Source organism: Xenopus laevis, chromosome 9_10L (assembly GCF_017654675.1).
Source record: "Xenopus laevis strain J_2021 chromosome 9_10L, Xenopus_laevis_v10.1, whole genome shotgun sequence".
NCBI lineage: Eukaryota > Metazoa > Chordata > Amphibia > Anura > Pipidae > Xenopus > Xenopus laevis.
In genome coordinates, this window is record NC_054387.1 from 112,108,692 (window position 1) to 112,121,088 (window position 12,397).

Consider the following 12,397-nt stretch of genomic DNA (forward strand, 5'->3'; position numbering starts at 1 on the left):
CTTTCCTAGGTTAGAGCGCTCCTCTGGATGGTATGCTGACGCGTATGGAACATCGGTTTATAGGGTGTCGGGTACAGCAGGGACTGCTCTAGCACTGGCCATACTCATCATGGGCCAGTGTGTGACTAAGTGCAAGAATCCTTCATCCACGTTAGGCAGTAAAAATGGTGAGCGGGAATCGAGTAAGCCCCACAAGCGCAGTTCTAGCCACAAGGAAGAGCACATGTCCATCTGCGGGAAGGCCTCCGGAGAAATTCTAGTCAACGGAACCAAGAAAGGAGACGCGTCTTTAGAAGCCAGTCAGCCTCTGGCAGTTGGAGTTGACACTAAGAAAAAGGAGCAGGGTGTGGGTGCTGAGCTGTCCTCTTTGCAGAGAATTGAGGAATTGTTTCGGCGCTATAAGGACGAGCGAGAAGATGCCATTTTAGAAGAAGGCATGGAGCGGTTTTGCGACGACCTGTGTGTGGATCCAACGGAATTTAGAGTACTGGTTCTAGCATGGAAGTTTCAGGCGGCTACCATGTGCAAGTTTACCCGGTAGGTGCACATTGACGGGACCTGTACATAGTCTTCCAGTTGTTCATTAACCAAAAGCAACACAAGTATTCTACATGAACCTGTTTCTATTAAGTGCCATTATGGCTTGGCCCAAGGACATTTACATTGGCTCCCTCCCTGCCTTCATTTCATTAGTGGTGAGTTGCACACATTTAGGGAATTAGCCAGATTTTTGCAATAGACACAAATATCTAATAACATTTAAATAATTACATATAAATATTGGTGATATTGGACATCTGCACTCAAACTGAATTTAACATTTTGTCTTGGTTGCAGGGGACTCTGAATATTTTGAGTTCATAAACCTCCACCTTCCCCTAGTTGCAAAGTTCATTAATATATTGCATCTTATGGATTAAAGGGGACACTTGGGGTGCCAATTTATTAAGCATCCCACAGTGAATAGGAGATGTGCGGGTCAGATATTCTCAGAACCTGCTCCAACCCTAAACAGCAAAAGATAAACCTAAATTTACCGGTTAAATGTACAGGTTACAAAGCACATAACAGATAAGCCTTGTTGATTACAAAGGTGTTTTATCTGTTTTCTGCTATGTAACCTGTGCCTTTTCTCTTTCAGATTGAATGGCTGCCCCCATGGCTACACAGCAGCTTGTTTATATAAACTATAGTAGATTTTCTGAAGCAAACACATCACTTTTACCAGTGCAGAGCAACAGTATATTATATTTTTAATTACTTTGACTTTCTGGTGTTCCTGTAAAAACTGAGTAGTTGAACGATTTATGTACTGACTCCACCGCCCTGCCCACAGGTTTCGGACCTGCACATCACTACATTGAATCTGTTTGCTAACCTGGAACCCAAGGCCGGTGCTTCTCTTCTGTAAAAATACACCGGGCCCAGGGTACATGGGCACAGTGCCGCCATGTTTCTTTCATGGGCCTGCCAAGTTGGGAGCAGGGGATACTGGGAGCAGTGCCAACCTGGTATGAGAGGTTACTGTTTAGAGCAGGGGTCTCCAACCTTTTTCACCCGTGAGGCACATTCAGTTGTAAAAAGGGTTGGGGAGCAACACAAAAATGTTCCTGGAAGGTGCCAAATAAGGGCTGTGATTGGCTATGTGGTAGCCCCTGTGTGGTCTGGCAGCTACAGGGGGCTCTGTTTAGCAATACACCTGGTTTTTATGCAGCCAAAACTTGCCTACAAGCCTGGAATTTAAAAATAAGCGCCTGCTTTGAGGTAACTGGGAGCAACATCCAAGGGGTCGGAGAGCAACATGTTGCTCACAAGTTACCGGTTGGGGATCACTGGTTTAGAGCAACCCCAAGGTTTTAGTTCCCCTTTAACCTTCTCGTAAAGGGATACTGTCATGGGAAAAAAACATTTTTTCAAAATGAATCCGTTAATAGTGCTGCTCCAGCAGAATTCTGCACTGAAATCCATTTCTCAAAAGAGCAAACAGATTTTTTTATATTCAATTTTGAAATCTGACATGGGGCTAGACATTTTGTCAATTTCTCAGCTGCCCCATGTCATGTGACTTGTGCCTGCACTTTAGGAGAGAAATGCTTTCTGGCAGGCTGCTGTTTTTCCTTCTCAATGTAACTGAATGTGTCTCAGTGGGACATGGGTTTTAACCATTGAGTGCTGTTCTTAGATCTACCAGGCAGCTGTTATCTTGTGTTAGGGTGCTGTTATCTGGTTACCTTCCCATTGTTCTTTTGTTTGGCTGGTGGGGGGGAAAAGGGAGGGGGTGATATCACTCCAACTTGCAGTACAGCAGTAAACAGTGATTGACATTTATCAGAGCACAAGTCACATGACTTGGGGCAGCTGGGAAATTGACAAAATGTCAAAATTGAATATAAAAAAATCTGTTTGCTCTTTTGAGAAATGGATTTCAGTGCAGAATTCTGCTGGAGCAGTACTATTAATGGATTCATTTTGAAAAAAAATTTTTTTTCCCATGACTATCCCTTTAAGCTCTGCACATATCTATATTTTCCCAGTGAGATTCCATGTTTCAGCTGTGCAAGTGTTCTATATATGTTGGGTATTGGGGTACACAGGAGAATAGACCCTCCATGTTTCATTTGCATGTGTCCCTTTTCTTTTTACTTTCATTATTAACTTGATCTAGTATACGTAATTCTAAAACAACTGGACTTGCTGAGTAATCACTCAAGACGTTTCACTACTCATCCGATCAGCTTCTTCAGTTCAACCCGAAGAAGCTGCTCGGATGAGTAGTGAAAGTCTTCAATGATTACTCAGCAAGTCCAGTTGTTCTAGAAATTACTTATACTAGATATACCACGACCTGGATGAATGAAAATCTTCATAGTCATTTTTAACTTGACTCTCCCAATTTCTTTCCCCACCACTAACAGGAGGGAGTTTTTCGAGGGCTGCAAATCAATAAACGCAGACGGAATAGAAAGTATTTGCTCCCAGTTCCCCGGCCTGCTAAACGAAGCCAAACAAGAGGATAAGTTTAAGGATCTTTATCGCTTCACCTTTCAGTTTGGCCTGGACTCTGAAGAAGGGCAACGGTCTCTGCACCGGGAAATAGCCATCGCCCTGTGGAAGTTAGTGTTCACCCAAAACAAACCCCTTATTTTGGACCAATGGTTAGAATTCCTAACGGAGAACCCCTCAGGGATCAAGGGAATCTCCCGGGACACGTGGAACATGTTCCTAAACTTTACTCAGGTGATCGGACCAGACCTCAGCAATTACAGCGAGGACGAGGCCTGGCCGAGTCTCTTCGATACGTTTGTGGAATGGGAAATGGAGCGAAGGAAAAGCGAAGAGAAAACCGACTGTATTCCATGTTTGGGCACAGACCATCAGAGTCGAGATGAGCAGACTTAGAAAGCCGAGCCCTGTTCTTACTTTGGAAACTCTGGACCTTTCCTGGAAATTTAACACAGAATCTAGTTTTTTTTTTTAACAACTTTACACCTTTTTCTGCCTTGAATTTGAAAGGGCTCTAAACGCTGGTAAATTGTTCTGGCACTTTGTTACCATGGCTTAGAAAGGTGCCAGAAAGTGTTTTTATCTTTATATTCCCACGTGTGCCCGGCACTATAAAGCATTAGCAGGGCATTGGAATGGGGCGGGCTGGGATGCCCGAGGGGGAGGGGTCATTTATTTAATTTGCAATGCATTGTGGGACGGCTGGAACCGAGTACATACACAATTCACTCGGGTCACGTCCTTTTTCATTGGTTAAACCCCCATCCGTGCCAAAGGGGTGGGTAACACATTCGATGCACCCCCAGTTGATCCCGTGTGAGTGACGGCAGTTCAGTACTGTGTGTAGTGGTGTTTACATTGTTGGATTTTAAAGAGTTGTAACCGTTTCAGTGGGGTCGGGGTGGGAACTGCTTTTTCCCGGATGATATCAGAGCATTAAATGTATGTGCATTCATTCAACTTCAAATGCTATATGACAGAGCCAGACACTTTTTTTTTTTTTTTTTTTTTTTTTTTTTTTGTTAATGGATTCTATTTCATGATACTGCCATTTGTGGATTTGTAAAGGACAGCGACTTGTGCATTTTAATTTATTTAAAGGAAAAAAGAATATACCCTATTTATTGGCAAGGTTGATGAGCTGCTGGTTTTTCCCTTAAACAGAATGGAAAGCATTGGGGCTTAGTTGATTGAGCATCGGCCGTCCCTTCCACGTGAGTTCAGTGGCAGAGGTAGGTTATATCATTATAGGACCCCCTGCTGTAAAATATACATTGAATAAACTACTACTACTATTGTAAAATATAAGGATATTATAAGTCACCAGGGAGTTTTGGCCTCGTGCTTTTATACAGGTCATGGAACTCAGAGGTTACTTCTAATATCCATATTTTCCAACAAGGGGTACTTTATTTATTATAATACACACGTTTTAATGTGACAAAAATGACATCACTACTCACCGTTTATAACTGATGACATCACTAGTCACAGTTTATAAGGATATAATTTACAAGATATTCATGGCTTTTGTGTATTATATAGTGAATAAAGTACCCCCTCTTATAAAATATAATCATATTATAAGTTACCAAGGAGTTTCATGACCATATAAAAACACGAGGCTGAAGCCAGAGTTGTTTTTTATACAGGTCATGGAACTCCGATGTAATTTCTAATATCCTCATATTTTACAACAGGGGGTACTTTATTATAATACACAAATTTCAGTGAGTCATGACAGAAATGACATCAGAACTCACCTTTTATAACTGATGACATCAGAACTCACTGTTTATAAGGATATAATTTACAAGATATTCATGGCTTTTGTGTATTATAAGGATATTGGAACTCATCTAAGAGCTCCTTGACCTGTATGAAAGCTTTTGGTCTTTGTGCTTTTATATGGACAGGGAAAACCTCTGTGGGTTTTAATATTTCTCTATTTTACAATAGGGGTTACTTTATTCACTGTACATCATTCCCTCATGCAAACAAGGGAACCCCATATTTATGATCGCTTACTGGTGCTGCTTTATTTAAAGGGGCGATTCACCTTTACGTTAACTTTTAGTATGTTACAGAATAGCAATTTTTCAAATGGTCTTCATTTATAAATAGTTTTTTAATTATTCGCCACCTTCTGACTCTTTCCAGCTTTCATATGCTGACCCCATCTAAAAACAAATGATCTGTAAAGATATAAATTTATTGTTATTACTACGTTTATATCTTTCTATTCAGGCCTCTCCTATTCATATTTCAGTGTCTTATTCAAATCAGTGCATGGTTGCTAGGGTAATTTGGACCCCAGCAACCAGATTGCTAAAACTAAATTGGAGAGCTGCTGAATACAAGATTAATAACTCAAAAACTACAAATAATAAAAAATGAAAACCAATTGCAAATTCCCTCAGAATATAGCTCTCTACATCATATTAAAATTAACTCAAAGGTGAGCAACCCCTTTATGCCTGCAGATTAGAATCTCAGGCATATGGCAGCTCCTTATCATTTATGCACAGAATATGTTTTGTACCCACAGAAACTTCCCATCACTTTTCTGCCTAATTAAGTTTTATGTTACGGTTTAACAGATAAAACTTCATTTGAAAACTGGTGTACTTTCCCTTTAAGGCAACACTAATAACTAAAACTAAAATTATGGTGCAATATAAATTTGTGTTCTCTCAAGGCATAAGATCTATAAGCAGACTGTTGCATTTTCCCTTTAAAGGGGAAGATAACCTAGTCGGCGCAAACCCCCCACCCCCCCTCCCGTTTGTTGCCCACCCTCCTTCCTCCCCCCTGGCCTACCCGTCCCGCTGGGCAAATGCCCCTAACTTGTTACTTACCCTTCTGCGCAGGTCCAGTCCAGGGAGTTCACCGACGACATCTTCTTCCACACGATCTTCTTCCTGCTGTGAACGGCGTTTTGGCGCATGCGCAGTAGGATCATTTCGCCGGTACGGATCTACTGCGCATGCACCAAAAGTCACGCGCATGCGCAGTAGATCGTACCGGCGAAATGATCCTACTGCGCATGCGCCGTTCAAAGCAGGAAGAAGATCGCGTGGAAGAAGATGTAGTCGGTGAACTCCCTGGACTGGACCTGCGCAGAAGGGTAAGTAACAAGTTAGGGGCATTTGCCCAGCGGGACGGGTAGGCCAGGGGGGAGGAGGGAGGGTGGGCAACAAACGGGAGGGGGGTGGGGGGGTTTGCGCCGACTAGGTTTCCTTCCCCTTTAAGAGCCTCAAATGGAGACAACCTTGCAAATCAGTTAAGGGCAAAAAGATTTGAGAAAGATTCGGCCGAATAGTGAATCGAATCCTAATTTGCATATGCAAGTTAGGGGCTGGAAGGGGAAAACATTTTTTACTTCCTTGTTTTGTGACAAAAAGTCACGCAATTTCCATCCCCGCACCTAATTTGCATATGCAAATTTGGATTCGTTTTGGCCGGGCAGAAGGATTCAGCTGAATCCGAATCCTGCTGAAAAAGGCCAGCGGGTTTGTTAAGCTGGTCATACACACAAAGATCATCACGTTTAGCAGCCTCCGTGCTGGGCCAAATAGAGCTCATCAAACTGTTGGACCCCAGGCCAACAATTGGATCCTAAAGGAGGCCTATGCAGGCTTGTTGGGAGAGGGCGCATTAACTAGAAGTTGTTTCAAACCAGCCTATATATAGGCCCATGTATGGCGGGCTTAAAGGTGGCCATAGAGACACAGATAATATTGTACAAAACAAATTTTCGTACTCTTATTCCGTGCGTGTATGGTGGGAAACGAGTCGACCAATATCGGCAGAAGACTTGGATAACGGTCGGCATGTCGATTGGGCTGGATGGAAAATTTTGATAGGGCGCCTTTGAAGTCACCCAAACATCGGCCATTGTTAGTGCTGAATCGTCAGATACAGGTATAAATCTATTGTTTCTACCTGTATATCTGATGATTCAGCTCTACACGTTTGTATTGAAATGAATGATCTTTCCAAGAAAGATCATAATTGTTACGTCTTATGCCACCTCAAGTCATAATGGCAGGCGAAGAGAAAAGGGCCTCAAGAGACAGATAAGGATATGCTACATGAATAGCAATTGAAATGTAATAATAGAATAGAATAGAAAAATATCAAATTCCCTAAGAAATTAAAAAATAAAGACCAATTGAAAAGTTGCTAAGAATAGGTCAGTCAAAAACAATATGATGTCAAAGTAAACATCTACCTTAAAGGCTAGCAGGACTATAGAAGCCAAAACCTCACCTTTATGCAGAACAATTAAGTGGTGCGTTGATTGTTGTTTCCCTTAAAGTTGTGTGAATATACAGAGCCCCACACAATGGTGTTTCCATTCCCACGGCTGGTACTTTTAGCACGGGTGTTGCCGCACAGCTCAGAAACACTGCTATGAAGTGGAACCCATGGTATTGGAAAGACTTTCCCAGGTCCCAGCAGGTTGGCTGCATGTGGGATACTGTAAAACTGCACTCACTTCAATTCATAGTAGGGATGCACCCAATCCCTAATCTTAAACTGAGACATAATTTGAAAATGCAAATTAGGCGGAGGAAGGATTAAAAAGAACCACTAACCGTGAGCGGGGAAAAAAAATACAACTTCCTTGTTGGCGTGCAAAAAGTCACATGGTTCAGCGCGGCACTTGCATTCGTCAGAAAAATTCCAAATCCGGAACCAAATATTGACACTAATTCATATAGACACTATACATAGAAAATGCTTTAATAAATAAGGATATTGCTGAGCATCATCATTCCTAAGATCTGTATGTGTTATAATTTGACCTTAATGGCATCCGTTAACTCAATGGCAAATCATTTTTCTAGTGTTTTTGGCATGAGTCTTTGCTTTTTTGGAAGCCATTCTTTCTTGAAAAGATTTCCCTGCTCTAACGCGGCATCGTCCATTATTCCCCGTGGTTAAACGTTGCCCCAAAGAGAGAGAGATAAAACATGTTAAAATTATTTTTATGAATTTTAGTACATCAGCCCTTACTACATGGCCTTGTAACAGAGCTTTTCTGATCGTTTTACTGGCGGCTTGTGCTACGTGGGGAGACGAGAATACGGCACACTCGAAAAAACAAGTCAAAGATATATGTGTATTTAAAGTGTATGTACACACACACACAATGTTTCTGCAGCATGTTTATGCTTGACACATCTAGGGGCTTCCTTTTAGATGAAGCGGAGGTATGTATATTTCTTCCTAAAGCCTTTACTATATATACACTGAGCTCACTGTACCAGCAGAAAGGTTCCACTGCCCTTTAGCAGCAATGATCCACACCTTACATCCTTGTCCTGGGGAGTCGCCATCTTGGTTTTTAGTGCCAGCAACACTGCACGTGCTCCGTGCACTCTGGCTGCTGTTGAGAAGCATTGGGCTGAGACAGCTCTAAAAGCTATTGCTTTTAAACAGTATATGCTTCATGTTGAACTTAATATATGAACTGAACTTTCGCTGCTGCTTTTGTGATTGGCCCAGATCTGCCCTGAGAGACAGGCAAACGCACAGGTAATGTTCTGTAATTGTCACAAATAACTGCTTACTAAGGACTTGGGCTGCAGGGTTTCGCTTATATCCCGCCTTCCATTTGCACATACACTCATTATGGTCCCTCCTTGTCCCTGTACATATTTATTACATCGTTACTCTTCAATATTCAGTTGTAGGTTAAATGCTCGTTTACATTTGGAACTCAAAACCCTTGCACTTGGATTTCTACTGATGAGCTCAAAACCCTCTTCTCATACAGTTATTGAAATGATAGTGGGGAGGGAGACTGGGCCATGTTTATTCTTAATATACCTTTAATAGATCGGTTTGAGCTTGCACATAACCTGCAAGATGCAAGCACACTCATTAAATATGCTTTCCTTCAGTTGTACTTTCCCTTTACTTAGCTTTAAATGCAGAGGAGTGGTTATCCAGTGTGTATCTGGAGTTATGCATGTATTGGAGCTGCTATGTTGCTTGCCTCGAGTTAACAACACATGGGTAGTACCTTGGAATAGAAGACCAATGCCAGACAGATCCTGTTCAGCGAGTGCTGTGCAGTGTTCCCAATTCTCTCGTGCATTTCGGCTGTATTCTGAAAATCGAGGAACTCCTTGCCCAATTGTAGTGTCGTTATGTGACCTCTAGGGGCGCTGTGCTTGATGGACAATGTTCTCCCGGCTCCTGATTAAAGAGCCGATGATGGTTCTGCTCATTATGGGATCAGTCCCACGGAACAAAATTCGTATTTAGAGAAATTCCAATGGAATAACATGAATATTTATGGTAGAATCGAGATTAGAGTTTAGAGTCCTTGAATGTTAATTTCATTTCCCTCTAAGGAACAATCCAGTGCACCTCAGCCATATAATTCTGTTTAGGCAAGATGGCCAGGATTCTGATGATCAGCAGGGGAAGCCTTTAATACAAAATCTTGCTCGCTGTATAAGACTTATTGGAGATCTAGAGCCCTCGCTGGTGGCTTGTTGCGCTTTTCCTGGTTTCTCTGGAATGTACTTTATAGACTTTGAACGCTTGGGGTTCAAGCACATTGTTTAGAATAGAAAATGCTCAAGGCTCCATGGGTGAAAAATACTCTCGGCTTGCTTCAACCGAGGCTTGAGCCTGCTAAGGTGCATGGTGAGCTTGCCTGATTGCAGCAGTAACAGACAGCCCTTGCCATTACAATAATTTAACTGCCAGAGCAGGAGAGATTTACCTATGCATGAACTGCGCTGTTACCATTGGATAGAAAAGGGTTCTTTTAGGTCTGAAATGCTATACTTCTGCTAAACCAGATTTGCTTTAAAAAAGGGTGTTACAGACAGGGAAACCTTTGCACTGACCCCTACGAATGATCTCGGTTGAACTGTTCTTCATTATTTGGGATTAGAAATTTTGAGGTGAAATAATAATGTATGAAAGGAAATATGACCTGTCCGTCCGTTGTCTCTGGTAATGAAGCGGCCACGCATGCTTCCACTTTGTGATTCCTTATAACAAGCCTCAAAATCAACAGCTGCATTTGCTTTTATCAGTCGCTACAAGCTCTGGCCTCCCCCTGTAATCAATCCTCCTCCCTTCTCTTAAAGGGCATGTAAAGGCAAAAAAATAAAATTCCATTTTAACTTTATTTAATGAAAAGAAAAAGAAATCTCCAATATACTTTAATAAAAAAATATGTACCGTTTTTATAAGAAACCTGACTGTATGCAGTGAAATTCTCCCTTCATTTACTGCTGTGGATAGGAATTGTCAGACAGTCCCTAACTGCTGAGCAGGGAAACAATCATACTTATGAACAGCAGGGGGAGCCCTCGCCTTACTTCCCAGCCATGCAGAACTCAAGCAGCTTTGTTTATAATGATCCCTAAACATCCCAGACCACATTGAGCATGTGCACAGTCTTAGTCTTGCAAAGATGTTTAACAAAGTTACAAGATGGTGACCCCCTGTAGCCAACTTTGAAAGCATAAATTATTTGTTTAATTAGGCTTGTGGTGCAGTAAGTTCATGTTTATATTTAGTATACAAAATACAGCATTTCTAGCCTTATTCTATTTTAGACTTTACATGCCCTTTAAATACTAATTTCAGGTCGCACAGACCTCCGTACACAACGGGCTCCTGGGATGGTTGTAAAATGCAAAAAGTGGCCCTGTAGGAGAGATCTACCTTAAGTTTTGCAGTGTTGGTCAAAAAGTAGGCATGTGAGACATTCAAATAAGGGAAAGACATAAAGAACTAATAATGCAACTGATCGTGTTAAAGGTGTTCTTTCATTATGTAAAAGGATATTCAGTTGAAGTTCCCATTTTAATGAGAATAATGTATACTTGTTTCCAGATCAGGAATTGGAATAATGGGAATTTTGCATTTTTTTTTCTTCTATGGTACCATCTCCATCAATAGTAAGAGGTAACCTTTAGTGATCCCGCTGCTCCTTTCCCCCGTTGCCCACGTTATGCAGCAGCCATCTTTGATCAAGCGTTTTGCACACCCGCCAACTGAGTTTACAAGGTGAGCGCAAGAGCTGTACCTGAGCAAAAACATCCATTTTGGAATGGACTGTAAATCTGAACTTTTTACATTTTATTTGTGGATACATGGAAACTTTGCTTGAAGCAATAAATTATTCAAACAATCGTATTTATTTGTTCTGATTGGCCGAATCCACCCCCTTCACATGCGCTGAAACCCCCAGGCTTTGTTGGAGACTTCTGAGGAACCTTTATATTGATGCGTCTGACTCCAGTCCATGATGTCACTGTGCAAGTGATGACACAATGGGTACAAATGCTCCTCTCTTTCTGTTCTCTCATATTGTAGTCACATTCCACTGCTTCAGGTATCGGAGTCTCCCACCCTGCTATTTGTATTGGCGTGAGTGTCCATATTAAAAGGGGGTTGTTCACCTTTGAGTTAACTTTTAGTATGATATACAGTGATATTCCGAGACAATTTGCAATTGGTTTTTCATTTTTTTTATCTGTGGTTTTTATTCAGCAGCTCTCCAGTTTGCAATTTCAGCAGTCTGGTTGCTAGGGCCCAAATTACCCTAGCAACCCTAGAATGTAAATCACCGGAGGGATGGCACTCAGAAGGCTTCATTTTTCGAAGTCGCCTGAAGTTGCCGCACGAGGAAACTTCGGGTGACTATGGAAAGCTGAAGTTATCTTAGTGCTATCCCGCCAGCGATTTACATTCTAGCCAGTGGGAAGGCAGTTCGGGGAGATTAGTCGCCCGAAGAAAAATAATTTGTCGCTGGGCGACTAATCTCCAGAAATAGCAGCATGTGTCTCTGCCCTAAAGGGGTTGTAAAGCCAAAATAAAATCCAATACAAATCGCTACACAGTCGCCGACTGTTCTACAAGGAAACAAACAAAGCTGCTTGAGTTTTGCATGGCTGGGAGGCTCCCCCTGCTGTTCATAAGTATGATTGTTTCCCTGCTCAGCAGTTAGGGACCGTCTGACATTTCCTATCCACAGCAGTAAATGATGGGAGAATTTCACTGCATACAGTCAGGTTTCTTATAAAAACGGTACACATTTTTTAATTAATGTATAGTGGAGATAGGTGTCTTTTTCAGTAAAGAAAGTAAATATTGGATTTTATTTCTTTGCCTTTACATGCCCTTTAAGGGAGTTGTGGGCTGGCTACTGCAAAAAATGTTTGGGTCGCGAGCAGATTCGGGTTGAGCGTTTCCTTTTGCTCTCCCCGACCTCACATTGCCGGCCTGTCAAATTATAGACCCAATTTAATTCAAAGGTGAATGACCCCTTTAAACCAAAAACAAAAGTTGGCGTAAAAATACTGTCCAAGCCCACATCTTACAAGTAGCGGACGGGGAGCTAGTCTAGTGCACA

General features: G+C 41.8%; 1 protein-coding gene across 3 annotated transcripts in view; it reads left to right on the forward strand.

Moving 5' to 3' along the window:
- Positions 1-11,178, forward strand: part of dcun1d3.L (DCN1, defective in cullin neddylation 1, domain containing 3 L homeolog) — a 16,801-nt gene extending 5,623 nt beyond the window's left edge. The window contains exons 2-4 of one of the 3 annotated variants that reach the window (XM_041575655.1): positions 10-537; positions 2,916-4,235; positions 10,942-11,178. In XM_041575655.1, the coding sequence (XP_041431589.1) occupies positions 10-537; positions 2,916-3,399 (1,012 nt within the window). In that variant the 3' untranslated portion in view covers positions 3,400-4,235; positions 10,942-11,178. 3 annotated transcript variants of the gene reach the window in all.
- The last annotated feature ends 1,219 nt before the right edge of the window (positions 11,179-12,397 follow it).